This window comes from Macaca fascicularis, chromosome 13, assembly GCF_037993035.2.
Source record: "Macaca fascicularis isolate 582-1 chromosome 13, T2T-MFA8v1.1".
Lineage (NCBI taxonomy): Eukaryota > Metazoa > Chordata > Mammalia > Primates > Cercopithecidae > Macaca > Macaca fascicularis.
Window position 1 is genome coordinate 82,873,200 of NC_088387.1, and position 26,837 is coordinate 82,900,036.

At 36.3% G+C, this 26,837-nt stretch overlaps 1 protein-coding gene across 10 annotated transcripts in view; it reads left to right on the forward strand.

Annotated features, from left to right (window-relative positions):
- MAP4K3 (mitogen-activated protein kinase kinase kinase kinase 3) overlaps nt 1-26,576 on the forward strand; it is a 189,325-nt gene extending 162,749 nt beyond the window's left edge. For 8 of the 10 annotated variants that reach the window (XM_005576048.4, XM_005576050.4, XM_045368604.2 and 5 more), the window contains 10 exons: nt 3,000-3,060; nt 3,142-3,259; nt 8,481-8,539; nt 10,418-10,521; nt 15,329-15,500; nt 17,549-17,617; nt 17,696-17,788; nt 21,392-21,462; nt 23,953-24,008; nt 25,149-26,576. In XM_005576048.4, coding sequence (XP_005576105.1) covers nt 3,000-3,060; nt 3,142-3,259; nt 8,481-8,539; nt 10,418-10,521; nt 15,329-15,500; nt 17,549-17,617; nt 17,696-17,788; nt 21,392-21,462; nt 23,953-24,008; nt 25,149-25,236 — 891 coding nt within the window. In that variant the 3' untranslated portion in view covers nt 25,237-26,576. Of the gene's footprint in view, nt 1-1,576; nt 1,795-2,999; nt 3,061-3,141; nt 3,260-8,480; nt 8,540-10,417; nt 10,522-15,328; nt 15,501-17,548; nt 17,618-17,695; nt 17,789-21,366; nt 21,463-23,952; nt 24,009-25,148 lie in introns of those variants that run through there. The other 2 variants (XR_006691463.3, XM_074011928.1) reach the window with 2 other exon arrangements.
- The last annotated feature ends 261 nt before the right edge of the window (nt 26,577-26,837 follow it).

A 26,837-nucleotide genomic window follows, 5' to 3' on the forward strand; every position in this document is an offset into this window, starting at 1 on the left:
ATCTGGAAATGGTATACAGTGAAATGACTGAAAAGTACCTATGAACCAGGAAAGGGAGGAAAAGCATCTTGTAATTATAATAATTAGTAAATAAATAATTCAAAGGTGGTCCTATTTTTATTGGGTATAATGAGATATCCAGAAGTAATATTGGTAGCAATATTAATTGTAAGGAATAAGGCCAGCTTTATGCATAGGTGGAGTAAGCATTTATCAACCTAATTTGAAGAACTCTTCCGTTGTTTTTGTTTTTGAGACAGGGTTTCATTCTGTCACCACGGCTGGAGGGTAGTGGCATGAACACAGCTCACTGCAGCCTTGACCTCCTGGGCTCAAGTGACCTTCCCACCTCAGCATCTTCAGTAGCTGAAACTACAGGCACATGCCATGATGCCCAACTAATTTTTTGGTATTTTGTCGAGACTGGGATTTCACTTTGTTGCCCAGGCTGATCTCAAACTCCTGGGCTCAAGCAGTCCTTCTGCCTTACCCACCCAGTGCTGGGATTACAGGGGTGAGCCACCAGGCCCGGCTAAGACTCTTAAGAGAAGGCACCCATCAACCACATCTAGCCCCAGTCTGCAATAACTTCCCTTCTTAGTTGCTTTAGCATTTGAAATTAGATTACTAGAGTAATTTTTTTTTGAAACATTGCCCTTCAAAGGAAACCTTTTTCCCTCCTAGAGGGAGCACTATAAGACTAAAGAATTAGTATATGTGGAGCCTGAATTTTTCATCTTATTATGAAATTGATGATTAGTTTGATTTTCTCTAGACTTTAGAGGAAACAGGGTGGCATGAGCCTACTAGATAGGGGAAGATTCTGAAAAGTGAGATGATGACACAAATCAGGGTCCTGATTTAAAATTTTTTATCTGGCTTCATTATTCATGGCTAACATTTATTCAGTACTCAGTGTGTGTTAGACATTCTTCTAAGTGCTTTACAAGGAGTATCGTGTTTAATTACCATACAGCTCTATGAGATATACATATTCTGTTTTACAGATAAGAACACTGAGACAGAGATTCAGTAAATTACCCAAGATCACACAGAGTCATTGATAAAACAGATACATGAGTCTAGGCAGAATATAGAAGCTACCCTTCTTAACTGTTATATTCTTATTTATTAAACCAATCATTTCACCTAGAACCTAACTCACTAAAGGAAGAAAGCATTGAAAATCTAGTAAAGTTGTTGTTACTAGAAATCTAGAAAAAGTTGTTGTTAAAAATGAAAATTCATAATGAAATCCAGTACTTTTTTAAAATAAAACTATACATAAATACCTTTTCATTGTCCCTATGTAGAAAATATGAAAGGAATTTGTGTCTTGTCTTGCTACTTTATATATGTTTATATTAAATAAGCAAACCCACTTATATTTACAAGTATATAATTTTATAGTAAACCATAGATGTGGTATTAGATAAATACTTTTTCAGTGGATATGTATATGAAAACCCAGTTCAACACTGAATTAAATAAAAATCTGTTTCTTGCTACTTTGATAACATGTACTGATATGTGGTCTGGAATAAGTCATTGCCCCTTCTCTGCCTGATTTTTTCAGTATAGCCAATGAAGTCCCAATTTTGTTGTGAATTTTTTGTGAAAAGCAGAAAGTAGGAAATGGATGTTGATATCTTCTCTATCTGAGGCACAGGTATAGGCACATTTTACAAATTAAAAAAAACTGTATTGGCAATGCCACATTTTAGTTGTTTGGAGAAATTGGTTATTTTATGTAAGTACATTTTCCCAGTAAATGAAATAAAATTTTTATTAAAATGTTACTTTGTTTCTCCTCCCTTTTATTATTACCTTTTCTCTTTTAGTTATTCAGTCCCATTATTATGGCTGTGTTTCCATAAAGTAATGTCCTTAGAGGCCTTGATGTGTTTCATCATTCACCCCTGTGTCCTCTCTATTCCCTTCTCTCATCTCAGTTACTTTTGGAGTAACTTAGTTGTAGGAATTACCAGAGCAAACCCAGCAACAAAGGTTGTTAAATCAGAATGCTTAATTATGTACATCAGTGGCTCTCAAACCTCAGTTGGCCTCAGAATTACTTGGAGGCCTAGTTAAACCATAGATTCCTGGGTCCTGCTTCAGAACTTCTTGCTTCAGTAGGTCTGGGGTGAGGTCCAAGAATTTGCATTTCTACCATGTGCCCAGGTGTTGCTGATGCTGCTGGTCCAAGGACCACTTTAAAAAAACACTGATACGCATAGCAAAATGTCTTAATGAGAGTATTTTTTTAAATATATAGATTGTGTTCCATGAAATTCACTTTTCTTTGCTCTAAATTGTGACCACTTTCAGGCTTCCAGAGATGCCTCTCAGTTCTTATGGTACTAAATTTCAGTAATGAATTTCATATATATGTGTGTGTATATCTATCTATCTATGTATATATCTATATGTGTATATATATCTATATACATGTATATAGATATCCTTTATGATTTGTGAGTTTTCATCATATTGTCTCAGCCTTTTTTTTCCCCTCCATACCTAGTGTTTCTGTATCCTGTGTTCCACTACACCATGATCCTTTTTTTCTGTATCATACACCCTAGAAGCCATGCATTGCATATTATGCCTAGATAAGTATATTTTGGGAGGAGTAGACAGGAGAATCTTAATTATTCAACCCCAGAACCAAAATAAAGGAATAGATGTTGTTTGAAAATGTTCTTATTCCCTGCGTAGTGTGGGGTTACATAGCCTAGCCCTTAATCATAAGAGAGACTTGAGCTGATCATATCGTGTTTAGGCTAAAATTTAGCCTAATATATTTTTTTCTCTCACATAAATATGTATGTATGTATATTATCTTGTTTTGAATCATTGATAAAGTCAATTTATATTAAAAATAACTTACTTTTTAAAGAACTGACCTATAGATATGACAGCTTACATGATTACTGTGTGCAGATTTACATTGCTGTTATGTATTATTCTTTATAAACTTTGTGCCTTTTTTTAATCAGCTGTTCCCTCGAAGGTGTACATGGTTGTATGTAATGAACAATTGCTTGCTATCAATATCTGGTAAGTATTTTAGTTTTCAAATACCTTACAATTGTTACTATTTGTTACTAGCTTTTACATCATATCTGTTTTTCTTTATAGGTAAAGCTTCTCAGCTTTATTCCCATAATTTACCAGGGCTTTTTGATTATGCAAGACAAATGCAAAAGTTACCCGTTGCTATTCCAGCACACAAACTCCCTGACAGAATACTGCCAAGGTAAGGGTACGTCCTTAGAGGCAATATGATGTTAACAGTTCATTTTCATAAATACCTATGCTACAGAAAGTGAAAGAGCACTCAGTTTGGGTTAATAGAAATCATGATGAAAAAATAATAAGTAATATAATTTAACAAGTGCTTATTGATCACACTCTTGTTCTAAAATTTTTCTACTTTATACTTTCAAATTGTATCAGATGTTTTCTCTCTGAATTTTTTATTCTTTTTTGGCAAGTTTAAAACTAGTTTTTTCTTGCACTTTGCCATAATTTTACATTGCATTTAATGCCTTTGCTTTTGACATATGTGTTAACTTTATAAAATTTTTCTCAAAGTTTCTACACCTAGAAAATCAAAATGATTTATTGAAAAATGTTTTTGCAACCTGCCATGGTGGCTCACGCCTGTAATCCCAATACTTTGAGAGGCTGAGGCAGGAAGATGGCTTGAGGCTAGGAGTTCGAGACCAGCCTGAGCAATGTAGCGAGACCTCATCTCTACAAAAATTATTTTTTAAAAAATTAGCTAGGCATGGTGGCTCGACGCTGTGGTTCCAGCTACTCAGGAGGCTGAAGTGGGAGGATCACTGGAGCCCTGGAGGTTGAGGCTGCAGTGAGCTGTGATCATGCCACTACACTCCAGCCTGGGTAACAAAGCAAGACCATGTCTCAGTGTTTTGCATTAGAAAATCATTAGTTTGAAGTTGAGGGGTTTCGCCTTTCTACTTTCAGTAATTTGTTGTTATGCTCTGTTCTTTCATTGTTTAATATAATATTGGACCTCTTTATTGACTGAAAGATTTTCTAACTCTAGTATGAATTGTATTTTATGAAAAATTTATAATATGGCTATTCTTTTTTATAATATTTATTGTAAAGCAACTAACATAAAACCTTAATTTTCAAGTACCTTGAGAATCTGCTGTTCTCAATTGCTGAGTTTACAGTGTGGCTAAGATTTGCTCCTATGTGTACATGATTTTTTTAAAAATTACCTTTTTGATGAAAATTATATAAAAATATATAGGATGTTCTCTTTTCTTAAATAGACTATACGAATTTCATTGGGATCATTTCATGATTACTCAGGGTTGAACTTGATTTATTATATTTTACTATAATATACACATAAAGTGCCCTCAAGGACTATATGACACATAGACTTAGATGCATTCACATTTGGATATATTTTATTAGAGACCTTTTTAGCTTATTTGCTTTTAGCTGTGTTCATTTCTTCCAGATTTTACTGAATACACCAAATGTGTATGAAATGTTCCCTGTATAGATGAGACAAAAATGAATAAGATATAATCTCTTCCTTTAAGGAGTTTCCATATGGTATGATTTTACCTACACTGAATATAGGTACTCATTGTACCATTTTATAATTCATTTTTAGTAAAGCATAAGCTTTGGAATTCAAGTAAAGTTGAATTTAAATCCTGGATCATTTACTTACTAGATATGGGACCTTGGATAAATTATACAACCTTTCCCCATGTGTTCAGCTGTAAGGATATTTCACCTCCAAGTTATTATTTCAGGGATTTTATTATAGTCAATCTTTAGTTTTTTTAGTAGTAACAGCCACAAATACATCCTTCCCACTTTCTTCAGTTTCATTATCTAGTAATTACTGTAAAATCTTTTAATTCTCTCACTTATTGGCAGAAAACCTAAAAACCCTTTTAACATGATAATATTTTATATATGTGTATTCATACCATTTCTTCTGCCATACAGTGAGCACAACTTAAACCTCTACTGAGCATCTTGTTCTTAATCTGACGATAAAGAGCCTCATGGTTCTCATTCTGAAGATAGGTACTCATTGCACCATATTGTAATCCATTTTTAGTGAAGCGTAAGCTTTGGAATTCAAGTACAGTTGAATTTAAATCCTGGATCATTTACTTACTAGGTATGGGACCTTGGATAAATTATACAACCTCTCCACATGTATTCAGCTGTAAATGGAACCTGTATACTCATCTGGCAGAGTTGTTTTGAAAATGATACATTGTGTATGTAAAGTACCTACCACAGCACCTAGTAAGCTCTCAAAAAATAGACCTGTTGTCATCATTATTGGGCATGATAAATTGAGCTATTCTTGTAGTGTACCCTAAAGTATCCTATGTTAAATGTATTCGGACTGTTAGTTGATTTAGAATTCCAGTTACTTGGGTGTTGGTAAAATAAGTTGTATTGCCTTTCCATGTACTGCCCACAACTCTATTTTGAAAAGTTTTTGAAATCCTTAATTCACAGCCATACTTAATAGTTGATTTCTGTTTGTGTAGTAGTCATCCCTGTGGTCTTTCAGAACTTGGCAGTTAATTCTCCTGGGTTTTGACCAGTTCAGTGTTTTAACCCGTAAGTTAGCTTTGGGAGCCAGAAGACAAGTTCACAAGTGTGGACAGGAACATTAAACTTTTTGCCAGCTGAAATCTATCAGGAGCTTGGTTCAGTTTTTTTTTAATTCTAAAAAGCACTTTGGTTCGAAGCAGATTTGTTGAGTATGGGAAGTTTTTGTTTTGTTTTATTTTAAGCTGCATTAAACTCCAATGTATATGAAAGGGGCATTTTTATAATTATAAATTATAATGTAAAACTTTTCCTAATATAAAGTTACTCAAGGGTACGATGAGGTGTTTTTACCAGAAGATTGTAACCAGAATATTCTAGATTGCCGTTGTAGTCGTTCAGTACTTCAACATCTGAATAAATTCTGTATCATTGTTTAGCTGTCACAGTGTGAAAAACGTTTTGATTCACAAGGACAAGTACTTAGAAATAGTTAACAGTAAAGCTTACCTTGCAAACTCCAAATAATGTTCATTTAAATTGATACAGCCTGTAGTTCCAGCTACCTGGGAGGCTGAGGCAGGAGAATTGCCTGAACCCAAGAGGCAGAGGTTGCACTGACCTGAGATTGCGCCACTGCACTCCAGCCTGGGCGACAGAGTGAGACCCTGTCTCAAAAAAAAAAAAAGACCTGAGCAAAAATCTAAGCTTCAGATTTCTGTGCTGTAACCTACCTCTTTATTGAACAGACTGAATGACACAGATGTCTAAAATGCATGGCACATAGTAAGGACTTAGTAAATGAAGCTAAAATTATAACTTTTCATAAATAGGTCAATATATAAAATGTATTAAAGTTAAAATTACAGTATTACAATATTTATTAATATTGTATTTATGCTTGATTATCACTCAGTTGCCAATTGTATAGTTACAAGAACATCAGGAAAATTGTTCTGAGCTTGTTTGGATTGCACTGAACACATGTGTTGTACAATTTTATATAAAATTATACAACTCTAAAAAAAAAAAAGACTTGTGCAGAGCACTGGCATCTATCTAATCTTTGGCAAATTTACTCATTTAAGTGGCTCATGCCTGTAATCCCAGCACTTAAGGAGGCTGCACTTTTGGCAGATTACCTGAGCCTCAGGAATTTGAGACAAGCCTGGGCAACGTGGTGAAATCTCTCTCTTTCTTATAAAAATTATTTTTTAAAAAAATAATTTAAATATTTGTAGAAGTCAGACACAGTTGCTCACACCTGTAATCCCAGCACTTTGGGAGGCCAAGGCAGGCGGATCACTTGAGGTCAGGAGTTCGAGACCAGCCTGGCCAATAGGTCGAAACCGCGTCTCTACTAAAAATACAAAAATTAGCTGGGTGTGGTGGCTGATGCCTGTAATCACAGCTATTTGAGAAGCTGAAGCAGGAGAATCACTTGAACCTGGGAGGCGGAGGTTGCAGTGAGCTGAGGTCAAGCCACTGCATTCCAGTGTGGGCGGCAGAGCAAGACTTTGTCTCAAAAAAAAAAAAAAAAAATTCTTTAGCTGGGCACCGTGGCTCACACCTGTAATCCCAGCACTTTGGGAGGCTGAGGCAGGCGGATCACCTGAGCTCAGGAGTCCGAGACCAGCCTGGGCAACGTGGCGCAACGCCGTCTCTACTAAAAATACAAAAATTAGTCAAGCGTGATGGCAGGCACCTGTAGTCCCAGCTATTCGGAGTTCTGAGACAGGAGAATTGCTTGAACCTGGGAGGCGGAGGTTACAGTGAGCCAAGATCATGCTCTTGCACTCCAGCCTGGGTGACAGAGCAAGACCTTGTCCAAAAAATAAAATAAAATTTAATTTTAAAAAAAGTGTACAAAAATGGGTTTAATTTGAGGTTTTTACAATTTGATGAACCAACAGTCTTTAATATATTACATCTTAAAAGACATTTGAGTGTATGTGTAGTTTTTAAATTGTAGTTTTAAAAAAAATTCAGAATTGATTTTTACCTGTTAAATTCGAGTCAGATGTTTGCAAAACCCCTATAGCACCTTTGCAGAACATCTGTATCCCACTTTTGCTGAATAAACAAAGATTTCTAAATAAAAGAAGTTCTTCACAAATCGTTAACAACAACTTTTTACAGTACATGTAAGTGTATTACATGTACTTAAAAATATCTTTCCCCAGTTTTTGGCTAATGTTTTCACTTTCTCAGTGTTATCTTTTGGTAAACCAAAGTTACCGATTCAATAATTGACTGCCACCTGTAGTTTGAGATGCTAGGGATGAATCAGTGGGAGGAAAAAAAGTCAAATAAAATGTAACAGCATTTTCCTGTATGATTTGTTCTTTTTGTATTTTCTTAAATCCCAAGGTCATACATTTCTATAGACTTCTGTAGTTTGTTTTCAAATTTAAACCCTTAATCCATTTGAAACTGGTTGGGGGCCATGAGAAAGGGATCCAATTTATTCTTTTTTTTTTTTTTTTTGAGACAGAGTTTTGCTCTTGTTGCCCAGGCTGGAGTGCAGTGGTGTGGTCTCAGCTCACCACAACCTCCGCCTTCTGGGTTCAAGCAAATCTCCTGCCTCAGCCTCCTGAGTAGCTGGAATTACAGGCATGCACCACCATGCCTGGCTAATTTTTTTGTATTTTTAGTAGAGATGGGGTTTTATTATGTTGGCCAGGCTGGTCTCAAACTCCTGACCTCGTGATCTGCCCACCTCGGCCTCCCAAAGCGCTAGGATTACCGGCATGTGCCACAGCACCAGGCCTTTTTATTCTAATTTTAACAGATGACCTAGTATGTCAGCACCAGTTTTGAACTCATCCTTTCTCCACTGATCTGTAACAGTAGCTTTTTCATATACTAAGTTTGCCTACATGTATATACTCACTTTTATTTACATTTAGGAAATTTTCTGTATCAGCAAAAATCCCTGAAACCAAATGGTGCCAGAAGTGTTGTGTTGGTAAGTAAACTGTCCAATAGCATATAGCTGTCTTGCTTTACAGGGCAGCTAAGAAAACCCCATGAGACTCATTGTAAAATCTGGCATAAAACAGTACTACCCCAGGGCATTCTGCCAGTAATACTTTATTTTTATCCCTTAAGTAGAACAAATTCCTTGGCCATTTCATCCTGTGTAGACTAAGCCAAATATATAGTACCTTGCAAATAATTTTTTTGCCAGTAAGTTATTTGTTTAGCAAATAATTTATTGCCTAGGTAAATGGAGAAAGTAGTATGACTTTTTTTTTTTTTTTTAACCACATTTTATCACACCTTGTTTTCCAAGGGTCCTGTTACATACCATTCACCATTCTGCTTAGCAGTGGCTGGTGAGATGGCGTTTATTCCTTCAGCATGTGTTTTTATGGTCACCTTCCCCTCACCTAAATTCCCCCCATAACAGTTGTTCTATTTGCATGTAGCCAGAGCAAAAAATTATTGCTTTCCCTTAAGTTACTATTATTATTAAAGGGATGATAAACACATGAGTCATTATACCACAAAGTATAGTGTGGAAGGGACTCTAAACCTAGGCTCACTGAAGAAGGTGGCATTTGGGCTAGGCCTCAAAATAAGGCAGATTCAGATTTGAACTGAATAGATGGAGAGGCCGTTTCAAACAGAAGAAATGACATAACATGTGGAGGCAAAAAAAAAATCATAACGCTTACATAATAAATGCTGACTATTCAGCTTAGCTGAATACAGATTATAGAAAGGAGAATAGCAGATGAGTGTGAGCCATTGGTCTTGTGTGAACATGTACTTATTACTATGCAATAAGTAAGGAAGGAGGTCTTGTGCTAGAGCAGTAGCAGTGCAAATAGCAAGGAAGGAGTGTCTGGGTGTGAAGGGAAAAGATGTCAGAGATGACTGAGGCCTCAAACCCAAAAGACTGGCAGAACGGCAAAGTGTTGTTAACAGGAAGCAAGAACAGCTGGTTTTGAGCAAAAGAGGATGACAAGGTTGGGTTTAGACATGATGGTTGAGTCTCTGTTAGAACTTCCAGCAAACTGACTTTACCTGGGGACAAAGGGGCAGATTTTTAGGAAAAGTTAATTATAGGAAATAATTTCCTATATAGACTTTTCTGTTTTCTTTGGCGGGACACTTTTGCTATTCACCTCCTCTGCCATTTAAATATTTCAAATCTTTGTGAAGTTTGTGAATTTTACTGCTGTTCCCCTTTTCACAGTTCAATTTTTTTATCTTCATTCCAAATATATTTACTTCACATGTATTTACGTTACTTCTTCTGGTTTATAACCAGAAAAGTATTTCAAAATCTGAGGTAATTCAATTTTATTATTTGTAAATCAGTATTTTAAGGTTTGGTTAATATCTGTGATGTTTTCTAGTGACCATAAGAATTTAATCAAAAGGGGGAAGATGGACAAGTGTTTTATTTTCAGAAACAAAACATTATTGCTTCTGAACATTACCAGCAAAAGCACCTTGTGAACCACCTGAATGTGTTGTATCTTATGAGTTTGACAACTTCTTCCCAAATTTACCTTGACCCTTTTATCAGCATGTTGCCACCTCAGGTAGTTTTCCTGCCATCCTAAGACCAAAAGTCCTTCCTCCTACCCCACAGCCTCATTATAACCAGCGGTTTCATTTCTGCATACATATAAAAATCTTGCAAGTTAAGAGGGCATTTCCTGCTGTTACCTGAAACAGTATTTTTTTCACCCAGCCCTCTAATTAAGAAATTGAACTGGCAACCAGCTTTTGATTTTATGTTTAGTTTTGTTTTTTGGTTTTTTGTGCATGCAATTATTGTCATAAGGACTTTGTATTATAAGAGGACTCATTTATATTTTTGCTTTGACAGTAAGAAATCCTTATACGGGCCATAAATACCTATGTGGAGCACTTCAGACTAGCATTGTTCTTTTAGAATGGGTTGAACCAATGCAGAAATTTATGTTAATTAAGGTAAGCATAAAAGTCAAACTATCTTGTTCTTAGTATAAAAGCTTGTCAACCTTACTGTTCTTTAAAGAAACATTTTTTCAGTTAATTTTCAGGTTAATTTAGTGATTTTAGATAATGTGGCAGGGTTGTGAAGATCTGCCCAATTGTAAGGAACTTAATTGGCCTAGTAAAAGTTTCATAAGAGACGAGAGAAATAGTTCAAGGGTATGGCAGTGGGGAGCTGGAAATAGTGTCTCACGTGCAAAGCCTGATGGCAGAAACAGGAAGTACCAAAAGATCAGTGAAATGTTTTGAATATACTCTCTGGTTGACCTCCATCACAGCTGAAAACAACATACGGGTTGCAGTTTGGCCTAGGAGAACTAGGGATAATCATAATGACAGGGAAATGAGTTGTTTTTAGTTATATACATACCCATTAATTTGCCCAGGCCTTTCCACAGATTTTTTTTTTTTTTTTTTTGCGCTTAAGTTTTTCTAAAATCATTTAATGAATGATTTTAAAAATATTTACTATTACTCATCTATAACTTACATTTAAGGAAAAAACCTTTAAAATATGTGAAGTACAGGCTCAGTTACATCAAGGAAATACCAAATGAATTTTTAAAGTTGTTTTCCGTGCTATTATATATGGACTAAGTAAGTGGTCTTTTTTCATGTGCATTTGATCTCAGTAGAAATTTAGAGTCGGAATATAGCTGGAGTGGGGTTCTTCCTAAATTTTATAGTATTAAGATATTTAAAGTATTGAATCCCTGTTGTTTAAAATCCTGTAAGTGACTAAAAAGTCTAGTTTTCGTTTTCATATCGGTTTTAACCTCAAGATTAACTAGGGCTAAACAGATGAAAATATAGTTTCAAGAATTTGAAACCTATTGAAGTATTAATTTCACAGGTAAATACACTGAAACAAAAATTATTTAAACTGAAACCTCAGGGGAAAATAGCCTTGTAAGTTGTGTAAAGCAGAACTACTGAATACAGCCCATTTATGGCAAAAATTGTTTTGTTCTCAGCTCCTCTTTGTTCTTGTTTATTTGACAAAAGAATGCTTTATCCAAGATGGAATGGTAAAGTCTACACAGTTTGATTTTTTGGCAACCCCTTCCTTTCCTTTTTCCTTTCTTTAGTCTATTTTAAATATGTCCTTCCTGCCGGGCGCGGTGGCTCAAGCCTGTAATCCCAGCACTTTGGGAGGCCGAGACGGGCGGATCACGAGGTCAGGAGATCGAGACCATCCTGGCTAACACGGTGAAACCCCGTCTCTACTAAAAAATACAAAAAACTAGCCGGGCGCGGTGGCGGGCGCCTGTAGTCCCAGCTACTCTGGAGGCTGAGGCAGGAGAATGGCGTGAACCCGGGAGGCGGAGCTTGCAGTGAGCTGAGATCCGGCCACTGCACTCCAGCCTGGGCGGCAGAGCGAGACTCCGTCTCAAAAAAAAAAAAATATGTCCTTCCTATTATTTTCATTCCTAACCTCTATCAAAATGAAATGTTTCATCATATCAGTTATTCTTGTATACTGATAGACTGATTAACCTGATATGAATGAATTTTATATGTTATCTAATATGTTAAACCATTTATCCTAATGTATAATGAAAGATGCTTTTCTCTATTAGAGGAATTGTCTGTGTCAAGAGCATGCAGGAGGGAATATATGCTTTGAAAATATAGGAAGCTTAAAAATTACCCGTCCATGGCTTCTCTTTTCCTGGTAGATGGCACCAGGGTGCTTGGCCTGGCTCTAATGAGGCCTGTTACCAGCATTCTGAGATAGTGAACCTGTAGTACAATTCTACTTGCAGGTCTCCATCAAGATTTTAATAACTCTTCTCCCTTTCCTTAAACTTTCTGAGCTATAATGTTTGCCTGCTTTCCTTAACCTTAACCTAGCTTGCTTGCTTTTTCTTACTTTCTGTCTGTCTGTCTTCCTTCCTTCCTTCCTTCCTTCCTTTTTTCCTTCCTACCTTCCTTCCTTTCTGTGTCCCTCTGCATCAAGACTTGTGTATGTATATATTTCTCTCCATATTTAACATTATTTTAATCAGTATTTATGGTGTTTCTGTACTGTAACCCTTCATCAGATGTATTCAAAAACATCATCATGCTTTCTATATTCTTGTTTCCTCCTAGTGACATTTCTGACAGTTTTTGCATCATTAGACTGCATTTGTTTTTTTTGAGATGGAGTCTGGCTCTGTTGCCCAGGCTGAAGTGCAGTGGCATGAACTCAGCTCACTGCAACCTCCGCCTCCCAGGATCAAGCAGTTCTCTGCCTCAACCTCCCGAGTAGCTGGGACTACAGGCGCCCAGCTAATTTTTGTATTTTTAGTAGAGACGGGGTTTCACTGTCTTGGCCAGGCTGGTCTCAAACTCCTGACCTCAGGTGATCCACCCGCCTCATCCTCCCAAAGTGCTGGGATTACAGGTGTGAGCCACCGTGCCCGGCCTAGACTGCATTTTCATCATAAATAAAAGTTAAAAATTAAAGATCTCCCCAGCAAACATAATGTACCTGTTGTAGGCAAGGCACCGTGTTACTTACTAGAGAGACAAAAATATACAAGATACAGTTGCTGCCCTCAAGGACAATAGCAACTGGATTTAAAACTATTAGACATGCCTTCTGTTAATGACTTAGACAGATTGCTTAGTTATTATTCGAAGCAACATAGAAGTAGTCAAAATCTGTTGGTTTTTTTTTTAAAGCATTGTTTCTGTGTTTAAACTGTAAAAGTTTAAAAATGCATCTTTAATCAGAAGCATTGGTTTTTTTCCTGCTTCGTTGCTCTTCATTTCAAAGAGAATTATTTAAGTTGCTGTACCTTGTTAAAAAATGACAGATTTTATCAAAAGCATGTGCCCCAAGGCAATGGTAAAGCTCCTAGAGAAGAGGTTTGGAGAATATTGATGAAGTGTCTGTGCCTGTGGAATGGAGGGACTTTAGCAGCCATAGGGAAGGAAGAAATGTGGGAACAGCAGGTGAACACAGAGCTTCACGTTCCAGCCACAAGTACCATTTTATATCTTCCAACACTTTAAAACTCCCTGTTATGATATCCCCCGTTGCACCTTTTTCTTTTCTTTAGAATTTGTAAGTTGCCAGATTAAAAAAGAAAACAAATCAAATCCAGTAGCTTCGTTAAATGCCAGCAATAACCATTTGGAAAATACAGTGAAAAGACAGCCAGTTTATAAAAGCAACAAAAATATAAAATATATAAGAATGAACTAAATAAATTATGCATAAGAGTGGTATTTTTTTTTAATTTTTTGTGAAGAAAAATTTTAGAATTCCCCTTGTCATCCTCCCTTTTAGTCAGCTCCCTGCCTCTTTTTTACAAAGGAACCTTGAAAGTTCTTACTTTTTTTCTCTTTTTGCTAAGCACATGTCCCTAAACATTAGAACTAGTTTTATTTAATTTTTCAACAGTATTTAAGTGGAATTATAAAGTATATGTTCATTTGTGTCTGGCTTTTTTTGTGCAGCATTATATTTGTATAGTTGCTGGACATAGTTCTAGTTTATTCATTTTTCAGTTCTCTATATATAATTATTTTGTGAATATGCCATAATTTTATCTGTTTTGCATTTGTCTCTTGTATGTATGTGCTCATGTTCTTTAGAATGTATACCTAGGAGTATTATTGCAAGGTCCTAAGGAATGCCTATATCCAGCACTAATAAATAATGCAGTTGGCCGGGCGCGGTGGCTCAAGCCTATAATCCCAGCACTTTGGGAGGCCGAGACGGGCGGATCACGAGGTCAGGAGATCGAGACCATCCTGGCTAACACAATGAAACCCCGTCTCCACTAAAAATACAAAAAAATTAGCCGGGCGTGGTGGCGGCGCCTGTAGTCCCAGCTACTCGGGAGGCTGAGGCAGGAGAATGGCGTGAACCCGGGAGGCGGAGCTTGCAGTGAGCCGAGATCGCGCCACTGCACTCCAGCCTGGGCGACAGAGCGAGACTCCGCCTCAAAAAAAAAAAAAAAAAAAAATAATGCAGTTAACCAGTGTGGCTATGCCACTCTATCTCCCACCACCAGTGTTGTGTGAGCGTTTGCTTACTCCTCTCAGATGCTTATTAATTCATTCTTTTAATTTTAGCCATTCTGGTGGATATGTATAGTATCTACTTATTGTGGTTTTATTTCTTGATTACTAATGAGGTTAGTGTTTTCCATCTATTTTTTTTTAGTCCTTCAAAATGTGAATTTATTCTTTGTAGCAATATAAAAGAAATTTTAAACTTACAAAAAATTAAGATGGGTTGTATTGTAACTGTGAGTTTATTTGATAAAATCACGAGATATGAAGCTAACTTTTTTAAATTTGTGACTTTTTCTGTTCACATCTTACAAGAGGAGTGTCTCTTGCTAATTAGCATTTCACTTCTCTCATCCATGTTTGCTCAGTTGATTAAGAAGGCAGAGGAGTATAACTGAAGAAGCATCAAATTGGGAGACAGGAGACTGCCACAAAGGCCGGGGGACATGGGCCAGTCATCCAGTTCCTGGGCCCTAGTTTCCAACTTTGAAAAGAGAGAGTTGGACATGTGACTTAGAAATTCCCTTCCAGCCTTAATGTTCTAAAATCATGTAATTATAACTTTAAAATATTTTGTGGTGGTAAACCTAAAATCTTTGTAAAGATACTCCACAATTTAGATTTTTCTACATTACCTGAATTTCTGTGACAAGATGCAGTCTTTATTGTAGAAAGCTGTTTTATAGTATTCTTACAGAATTATTTGGTTTTTATTTTCCTTTGTTTAATGTATTTTTGCTTCTTTCTCTAGCACATAGATTTTCCTATACCATGTCCACTTAGAATGTTTGAAATGCTGGTAGTTCCTGAGCAGGAGTACCCTTTAGTTTGTGTTGGTGTCAGTAGAGGTAGAGACTTCAACCAAGTGGTTCGATTTGAGACGGTCAATCCAAATTCTACCTCTTCATGGTTTACAGAATCAGGTTTGTAATTTTTATGGCATTATTAAGGGTAATACATATACTGGTTTTATAAGGGTAATACATATACTGGTTTTATAAGTAGTAAGTTTACTCTCTTATTAAGCAAAAACTGCACACACTGCCAGTCTTCAATAACTATTACTAAACTGGAAGAAGGGAAGATTACTCTCTTTAAAATAACTAATTCATATGACAAATTTAAAACATTGGCAGGCAGGGCATGGTGGGTCATGCCAGTAATCCCAGTACTTTGGGAGGCCAAGGTGAGAGGATCGCTTGAGTCCAGGAGTTCAAGAACAGCCTGAGCAATGTAGCAAGACCCTGTCTCTATAAAACTTACATGTAAGTTAGCTGGGCATGGTGGTGGATGCCTGTAGTCCCACCTACCAGGGAGGCCAAGATGGGAGGATCACTTGAGCCCAGGAAGTCGAGGGTGCAATGAGCGATGTTCATGCCTCTGTATTCCACCCTGGGTGACAGAATGAGATCCTGTCTCTAACTAACCAACTAAATCAAGCAAACATTGCCGAAACATGAGACTGAGAGCACATACACCAGTTTTTTTATTTAGAAATGAACATGAAGGATCTGATCCTCAAAGACCTGTATCTATTATTGGTATGTATGTATATTTGGTATATATTAATAAACAATTGTGCATGAACACACCTCTTACTATAAAATGAGGTATACATCTGGGTTGTTATTTGATTTTGGTGACATGTATTTTAAATAACAATGTCTCTTGAAGGACACCATGTATAGGTAACCCATAAAGTCATATTTGAATTAATCTTTCTTGGAAATAATTAAATTAATATTACAAATTGAATACCAATTAAAGCACTTTTTTTCCAAACAAATAAAAGGGAAATAACAATTTATATAGACTCAAATATTTTTTGTATTTTGATAATACTTTTTATATGTTTCACATTTCCTTTTTAGAGAATTTTACATGCATCAAATTGTTTTGATTATGTTCATTAATATGAAAATGAATACGAAATGCATATTAACATAGGAAACATTTAAAACAAAACTTGGGTACTTAACGTTTTCATAATTCTCAGAATTTTTAAGTATTTTATGTACTTTTAAATAGTGTATACCTGAAAATTTGTATTTTACATAACTCCAGTTGACCTGCCTCCCTGAGGTGATGTTACCTTTTTAATCATACAGCATCACTTTACTAGGAGTACTGGTAAAAGTGATCATTGAGTATGTAGTACATAGCAGCAATTACCAGACTTGAGCATTCATCAGAGTCACTGGGAGACTTGTGACATTGTTGGGCCCCACCCCCAGAGCTGTTCATTTATAGTCTAGATAGAACCTGAGAATTTTCGTTTCTGTGAATTCCCAAGTGATGCTGATGAGGTTGACACAGAGACCATAGTTTAAGGCATATATAGACAAACCTCAGCCTGGGTAATACAGCAAGACCCCATCTCTAAAATTTTTTTTTAAATTAGCCAGTCATGGTGGCCTGCACCTGTGGTCTCAGCTACTCAGAAGGCTAAGTCAGAGGGTAACTTGAGGCCAGGAGTTCAAGGCTGCAGGGAGCCATGATTGCACCACAGCATTTCAGCCTGAGCAGCAGGCTCAAAAAAAAAAAAAAGAATTTTCATTTCTGTCAGTTCCCAGGTGATACTGATGGTGTTGATGCAGGAACCATAGTTTGAGAACTACATGTATTTACAAATCTCCCACTAATAGAAAATTTGGTTTTTAAAAGAGGAAAAGTTGCATTATAGGATATTTTAAGTGTAGTTTGTTTTCTAGTGCAGTTGGCATTCTGTATCCATGTGTTCCGCATCACCAGTAGTGTTGACAACAGCCAACATATGCTCTGTTGAGCACTTAACATTGTTTAGCACTTGCATCAGCATTTAAACCCACATAGCCTGGCTCAGTCACTACGTGTGTATTACAAGACATATCCATTTCAAGTACTGTTATCCTCAGAATTCTTTTTCTTAAATGTTTCCATGCTTTAAGTATCACAGTTTCTCTAGGTTTACCAAAATTTGTTTGTGTTGTAGATACCCCACAGACAAATGTTTCTCATGTAACCCAACTGGAGAGAGATACCATCCTTGTATGCTTGGACTGTAAGTTTTTATTTATGAATGTCTTACTTTAACAAGACTTCTTTTATCTTAGTTTCTGAGTGACTTTTTTTCTTCTAGGTTGTATAAAAATAGTAAATCTCCAAGGAAGATTAAAATCTAGCAGGAAATTATCATCAGAACTCACCTTTGATTTCCAGATTGAATCAATAGGTAAGTCAAAGTTTTATAATTCTTTACATTATGAACTCCTTAAAATAATTTATCTGCTAATTATCCAAAATTAAAGATTGATACTATTAAGGACGCTTTTTTTAAAATAGAGGATATGGCTGGGCATGGTGGCTCATGCCTGTAATCCCAGCACTTTGGGAGGCCAAGCTGGGTGGATCACTTGAGGCCAGGAGTTCAAGACCAGCCTGGCCAACATGGTGAAACCCCGTGTCTACTAAAAATACAAAAATTAGCCAGGTGTGCTGGCACGCGCCTGTAGTCCGAGCTACTCGGGAAGCTGAGGCATGAGAATCACTTGAAACCTGCGAAGGGGAGGTTGCAATGAGTTGAGATCGTGCCATTGCACTCCAGCCTGGGTGACAGAGTGAGACTCTTGTCTCAAAAAGTAAAATAAAAATAGAGGATATAATAAATATGAAGTCACTATCAGCCTTCATTCTTATACATTCTCTAAAATAGTTTAATAACTGTAGTATAGATAATGTTATCTTCCTTGTAAGAAATAATGTCATTTCTCATAACATAGTTTTGAATTCCCATTTCCTCCAGACTCCTATAGGGTTTTTCTATAAGTATTTTAAAATTCAGTACTTAATATACCAGATTATGTTTTGGCTGTTGTACCTACTGATCAGAGAATTTTAAGTATATGGAAGTTTCTTCTTGTCATTCTCACATTTTGCTTAATAGGAGTTTTTTTCTGGAAAAGGATTTCTGACAGAATCAATATTTTTTAAATGACTGCATTCAAGAAAAATAAGGTGAAAATTATCTTACATAGGATAGTGCTGGGAAAATGAATGGTGATTAATATTTAACTAGGCACACTTTTTCTGGTGTTCCTTATCAGTAAAATAAAGATATTTGCATGTATGTATATTAGCAGAGGGTAAGGCTAAAGTCAGTTAGTTCATTGTCTTATTCCAGGTTCTGTTTTCTGCATTCTTCCAACTAGAATGTCATTCATCCAACAAACAAATGATTATAATAAGTTAGTTTCGAGGGATATCTGATCAAGATGTTAAAATGGAATCTCTGCTTTCAAAGACGACATAGCCAGGGTCAAAAAGCAAGATCAACAACAGAATCTCAAAGCAGTATACAGGTCTGAAGCTAACAGGCCTGCTGGGCTCCAGTTATAGAAGTATCCCACAGGAGATGGAGCACCACAGCCAAGTTCATTGCTTGTAGTGCCTGGTAATCAGGCATGATGGTTTTTTATCTACCTCCCCCATTAAAGGAAGAGATAATCCCTATCCTGTGCAAACTGTTTCAGATTGCAGACAAGGAATTCTGAATAAATCAGTGTTTAATACTGATGCTAAAATCAAGCAAGATTAGTACAGAAAACAAAAATTATAATCTTATGAAAATCGATTTTTTAAAGTGTAAATAAAATATTAGCAAATAGAATTACACATTATCAAATAGTAGACTATCCCAGGAAAGCAAGGATGGTTCAGCATCAGAAAATGTATTTATGTAATACATGACACCAAGTTTTAAGAGAAAATCATGTAGATGCCCAAAAAGCATTCAGTAAAATCTGTCATTAATGATTTTTTTTTAATAATACTTCGTAGCATATTGGGAATAGAAAAGAATGTCCTTCACCTAGCAAAGCCTATTAAAAATAAGTTTAATGATCAAATTAATTCCCATTAAAGTGGAGAACTAAATAAGGATGTTTGCTATTATTAAATTTCAATATTGTGTATTAGACGAGAAAGGGAAAATATGAGGATTAGAAAGAAAAAGATGAAAAGATCATTTTTTGCTGATGGTATGATTATGTACATAGAACATTAAATCCTATAATAAATTACAAGTGCTAATAAGAGAATTCAGAGTTGCTGGATATGAGTAACACCAAAGAATAGCTTTCCTAAATAATCAGTGAAAAACTTAATTGGAAGAAAGACCCCTTTCACAATGGCAATAAAGTAACATATATAAGAATAAATGAAATCCAAACATTTTTAAGATCGTTATCTAGGAAACTCCAAATTATTTTTTTAAAGACATTAAAGAGTCAGCAAGTGAAGAACTACATCGTGTCCATGGGTAGAAAGACTTAAATGAGAAAGATGCCAGTTCTTCAGTTAATCCACAGGTTCAGTGGATCTGCAGTAAGAATCCCAACATGATGTTTTGTGCCACTTGATAAGCTCCTCTTAAAATTCATATGGAATGGCCAGGCACAGCGGCTCACGCCTGTAATCCCAGCACTGCAGGAGGCTGAGGCAAGAGAATTGCTTGAACCCAGGGTTTTGAGACCAGTCTGGACAATTTAGGGAGACCCCATCTCTACAAATAATTTTTAAAAATAAAAAATAAATGTGTATGGAAGAGCCAAAGACCAAGAATAATAAAATAAATGTTGACAAATCCTTTTCTACCCAATATTGAAACTTACTATAAAGCCATAGTGATAGTGTGATAGCAACACAGGAATAAATACGTAGAAGAGTGAGACAGAAGAAAGGGCCCAGAAATAGACCCACGTGTAAATGGAAATTCATGGCATTATGTATTAGTGGGGAAGAAATGGGCCATTCAACAAATGATGCTGGTACAATTGGTTACCTGCAGAAAACAAAATAAGATTTCTTCCTCCCTGAATACATGCAAAAATGTGTATTAAAAATGTATATATAAAAGGCAAAACTAAATCTTGTTCTACATGCCCTGTGCTTCAGTAATTCTATTTATGGGTGTCTACCATCAAGAAAGATTTGTACATGTATTCAAGATGTACAAAAATGTTTATTGCAAAATTGTTTGTAATAATGAAAAACTAGAAATAACCTAAGTGTTTATCATACCAAATGTATGAGGGTTGGAAACATTCAATATAAAATTTATATTGATAATATAAGCTTATAGTAATAGTGAAAACATGCATGAGGTTGATAAATACCAAATTTAAAATAGTGGTTATCTCAGGGACGAAGGAAAGGCCAGAATTGGGAATAGGGCAGGGTACATAGGGGATGCCAGCTGTATTTGTACACTGGCAGAATGTTAGGATTTGATTGTTGGGTGGTGGATACACGTGTATTTCTATGTAAATTTAAAGCAAATATGGCAGAATGCAAATATGGCAGAATGTTAGGATTTGATTGTTGGGTGGTGGATACACATGTATTTCTATGCTGTTTTCTGTATTTTTCTGTATGTTTGCAGTATTTTATTTTTGAATATTATCAAAACAGGCCTAATGCAGTGGCTCATGGCTTTAACCCTGGCACTCTGGGAGGGCGAGGCAGGCAGATCATTTGAGGCCAGGAGTTTGAGACAAGACTAGCCTGGCCAACATAGTGAAACCCCATTTCTACTAAAAATACAAAAAAAAAATCTATAACAAAAATATTTTCAGCGAATTTTTTCCTACCAAAAAGATGCATAAGCTCTGTATAGTGTATTTTTAAACTTTTCAAATGTAAACATGCCATATAAATATGGAATAGCTGACATTAGTTGTGAATTGCAATATTGCTATATGAGATAGAGGGATGAAATGATGCTTATCAGTTGAACTTTTGTACTATTAACAGTAATTGAGCTGTTCTTGCCTGCTAGTGTGCCTACAAGACAGTGTGCTAGCTTTCTGGAAACATGGAATGCAAGGTAGAAGTTTTAGATCTAATGAGGTAAGTAAATTATGTCCATTAAGTAGTCACAAAACATTGTCAAATTCCACTTCAAACAGTTTGATTCCTAAATGATACAAGTAATGCTTGATTGGCCAATTTTATTAATACTTACGTATTTAGTCTGTTAATAAAGTCAGTAGCCCGTACTCTATAGCCACCTCTCTCTCTCCACTACTCAAACAACTTATTGCATATTTAATGTGCTTCCAAATAATCACTCTAAAATTTAGAACAAGAACTTTGTAATCTGCTAAAAGTGAGCCAACTATGATTTTCTTTCAGCTTTCCCAGAGGAACGCCAGGATCAAGAGTGCTAGTGTGGCTCTCTCTGGCCTTAAGCACCTTTTCTATCTGGTACTTAAGAAATAATGACCAGTACAGACTATAAGTAAAGAACCATATTTCTCTGGAAGCCCACTTGCCTCTTATTTTCAGCATCCTTATTCATTTGACATGTATATAATTCTTTGCCCCTTTTACTTTTCCTTTTTACTAACCTTTAGCTATGCATCTTATGAGTCCTTCCTACCTCACAGAAATAATTTAACTCTAAGCCGTGTGACATATTCAAGTCAGTTCAACGTTTGTGCCGGAAAGTTCTGAGGTTATAAACGTGAGCAAGATGTGGCACTTGCCCCCAGAATGTTATAAGCACATAAAATTGTCAGAAATTCTTCCAGTACCCCCAAGCCAATCTCAGTCATGTCACTTGGAAGGAAGCTTATTTGTTTCTTAAACTGTCATTCATTAAGCTCAGAGCGTTTATTTCTAACAAAGTAAGCAATATGCCACAGTGTTCATGAGCCTGGGTTCCAGAGTTGAGACACTAGACTTCAAGTCTCAAGTTTAGCTAGTTAGTAGCTGCGTGACCTTGGCATGTCACCTAACTTCTTTCTACCTATATGTTTTCATCTGTGAATTGAGTTGTTATGATTAAATGAAGCAAAGCATGTAATGTGCTTGGCCTGGTTCCTGACCTACAGTAAGTGTTTAAAAGGTAGCTGCTGGCCAGGTGCGGTGGCTCACGCCTGTAAACCCAGCACTTTGGGAGGCCGAGGCAGGCAGATCACGAGGTCAAGAGATCAAGACCATCCTGGCCAACATGGTGAAACCTGGTCTCTACTAAAAATACAAAAATTAGCTGGGTATGGTGGTGCGTGCCTGTAGTCCCAGCTACTCAGGAGGCTGAGACAGGAGAATCACTTGAACCCAGGAGGCGGAGGTTGCAGTGAGCCGAGATTGCATCACTGCCCTCCAGCCTGGCAACAGAATGAGACTCCATCCCTGCTCCAAAAAAAAAAAAGGTGGCTGCTACTATGTTTCTAAAAGTAATCCTCACGAGTGGGCTCACACTTTCTAAAATCACCTGAGGAACTGAGCAGGGAGATAAGAACAGTCAACAGCTAATAAACACTAGTCAGAGAAAGAAAAGCATTACAGACAAATAGAGAGTGGTTTAAAAACTGAAAGGAAAAAGTTCACCCAAAAAGTCACCTTAGAACTACACAGGCAGCCCATCAATACACACCTCCAAAAATGTTAGATTCTTCTAGTAGGCAAACCCCAAAATATGTTGGTAATCACAGTCATGATGAGCCACAGGTGTTGGAGTGTGCTGAGCGTGTTGTTTCCTGCAGGTGTGCTGGGTTACAACAGAAGCTAAGAGTCATTGGTGTTCAGAAAATCTAATTGTAGGGGTATTGATGGAATAAATTTAATTTCAAATCCATTTTTTCTTCAGCCTACCAAATTTTGGGGAGCTGCTACTGCCCTATATTTATTCTTAACTCCTCAACTGGTAATTGGTCATACTGAGGACTTCTTGAAGGATATATGGTCATTACAAAATACCATTTCAAGAGAATGGGGAAGAAATGGGAAAGATAATTATTATGTATTGAGCACTTCCTTAGCTAGGCATTATACCCACTAATCCTCATAAGAACACTGCAGGGCACTACTGCATGGTAGAGCTTTTCAATCCCGTCTTGCATAAGGCAAAAAACCGTTTCTAGCAGATTATATACGTTGCCCAGTAAGTGGGAGAACTGAGATTCAAACTCAAGGCATGTTTGGCTTTTTAATATTTCCTGTTAAACTACATGGCAGCCTTTTAAGTAAAAGAACCAGATCTAAGTAGCTTACTGCTGCCAGTAACCTTATCATTAGCATTAACATAAATGATGAAAGTTTCTAATTAATAAAATGGATTTAGTGCTTTGCTTTTAAATTTTTCCCTTGAAGTCCTATGATTTAACAAGGAAATCATTTTCCTTTGCCTGTATTTTATGATTAACTCAAAATTAACCACATTTCCCCTAGACTAACAAATTGATGTACCTACATGCTGACTTGAATAAACAGTCATGCAGGAATATATTTTCATTTTAGGGATTATGTGTCTTTTCTGTTGAATTATAATGAAGTGCCCATTGAAAATTTTGTGTCTTTAATTTCAGAAATTAAATTTATGTTTTAATTGAACAGGTAACACAAGAAATTTCAGATAGCACAAGAATTTTCAGGCTGCTTGGATCTGACAGGTATGAAAATGAGCTGTATTATTAAATACAGAGTACTAAACATGTTTTGTAGATCCAGCATGAAACGGATTTCTTTTTCAAGAGAATTGAAGTGTCTGCAATATGTTCAGCATTGAATTTTTCACACTGTAAGAATTCACAAGTCAGAAAGTTAGAAAGCCTTTGAAAATGTACCTGATCTTCCAAGTAACAGGAATGTATGGATCTGTCAGTACTAGTTTGCATTAAACATACTGACGTCTGATTTGTAGCAGAAGAAAGAGGAAATACCATATGTTAATGAACAGAACTTTTTGTTGTTAATGCCAGATAGGATTTTGGAGACCTGTTCTGATTGACTGTCGGGGATCTGTCAGGGTGGTGGGAGAAATTATAAAGTCATAGGAAATAGACACAAACCTTCTTGGAAGGCCAGAAGGTTTGTATAGCTTCAGTAAAAGATTTGGCTGAAGGCAGCTGAATTCTCTCCAAAGCTTAGGGCGTAGATACATAGGAATGTAGAGGAGTTTATCTAAATAGCTTGTTTACTCATGTTGTCCTAAAACCGATCTTTGATCATTCCGGGGCAGGACTGCTCTTTCCAGGGGAGAGCAATCAGATTAATTACCCACAGGTGTGTTGACTCAAAGCCTTTGTCATTAAATCTGTGCTGAATAAATGCCCACAGGGCCAGCTAGTCAGGGCACATGGCTGCTACAACTCTTTCTGTGAGTGCCCTGGCCCCCTAGCTGCTCTTTCACTGAATACTGGTGTCTGAGTATGTTATTCATCCATCATGCACCCTGGGTCTCTCTGGGTCAGACCCTGGCAGTTTAGCTTCTGATTCTTAAACTGCAAATCATTTTTAGAACTTGTAATAGGAATTAAGTTCTCCCAAATGATTTCTAATATAGGTTTCTCCCCAGTTCTGACTCTTAAAAGAACACTGGCCTAGAGGTGGATGATAGTGGACAGCAAAATTACTTCCCAGAGCTAGAACTGACCCTGTAATCACAGTGATAGCAAATGATTTCTGCCCACAATCAAATGAGCAGCATTTATAGAGACACATATTGGAGAAGCAATGGAAAATTTGGGGGCTAACATTAGTTTTCAAGAATAACTTTGTTTTGTTATATGTTTTTTGTTTATTACTTTTAGGGTCGTGGTTTTGGAAAGTAGGCCAACTGATAACCCCACAGCAAATAGCAATTTGTACATCCTGGCGGGTCATGAAAACAGTTACTGAGAATTGTTGTGCTTTGACAGTTAACTCTAGAAAGAAAGAACACTACCACTGCAACAGTAATGGATGCTTGAAGCTGTACAAAAGCTGCAGTAACCTGTCTTCAGTTACTTTTGTAATTTATTGTGGCATGAGACAAGATGGGGAAAATTTTGTTTTAAGTGGTATGGATATATTTAGCATATTGAACCACACAAGTGCTTAATTCATTGTTATGTAATCTTTGTACATATAGGCAGTATTTTTTCTGTGAAACTTCATATTGCTGAAGACATACACTAAGAATTTATGTAGATAATGTACTTTTATGAGATGTACAAGTAAGTGTCTTATCTGTACAGCTGTAAATGTTGATGAAAATGCAATTGGGTTAATATTTTAAGAATTCTTTAGTATATTCTTGGGTGTGGCTATATTACAAAATGGGATGCTGGCAATGAAACAATACATTTAACACTATTGTATTTTTATTATATGTAATTTAGTAATATGAATATAAATCTTGTAACTTTTAAAATTGTAATGGAGGCTGTAATCATTTTATAATCTTGTTTTTAATTTTAATGCAAGTACACTGGTGTTTATATTTGCACAAAGTATTGATATGTGATGTATTAAGTCACAAAAGTAAGCTGTGACATTGTCTATAAGCATTTGGCTCCACAAATGTATTTGGATTGTTTTCTATGTGAAGCAAACCAATTACAATTAACCACCTGTTGTAGTAACTGGTCTTTTTATATTTAAGCAGAATCCTGTAAGATTGCTTGTCTTTGCTTAAAAATAATACCTTTGAACATTTTTGAATCACAGAATAGCGGTACCATGATATAATACTGCAATTGTGGTCTGAATTACAGTATGCACAAAGAATTAATTAGCATTATTAAAGAGTCCTCACTAAACATTTCATGTAATCACACTGAAGAACTGTAACATTCCAGAGAGTGAAGTGGTTCAGATTTCTCTTGGAATTTTTCTTTGGTTGGCCTTATTTTATGATCCTTTTCATATTTCTTTTGACTTAGAGTATTAGTACATGGCCAAAATAATTTAGTTACTACCTCATACAAACAATATAATGGTTACTACACATCACAGGAACTTAGTTTTGGTTTAAGTCATTTTTGATTGCTTTTTTCCAATGGAATATGTATATACCAGGTTTTAGCAAAATGCACACTTTTGGCTCTTTTTGGTATATGTTCTTTATATTTTAATGTGAGTATATACACTAAGAACAAACTAAATTGTGATTTATGGTCTTCATTTATTTTAATTGATAATGGTTTTAAAATATGTTCCTGATTGTACATATTGTAAAATAAACATGTTTTTTAACATGTTGTTGTATAGTAGCTTGTCATCTGGTTTAATCTGTGTATAGTAACACTAAAACATATTAAGGGGGAAAGCTTTATTTGTTTTGTAGTTAAATTCTTTTTTTTTTTTTTTTTGAGGCGGAGTCTGGCACTCTTGCCCATACTGGAGTGCAGTGGCCCGATCTCGGCTCACTGCAAGCTCCGCCTCCTGGGTTCACGCCATTCTCCTGCCTCAGCCTCCCGAGTAGCTGGGACTACAGGCGCCCGCCACCTCGCCCGGCT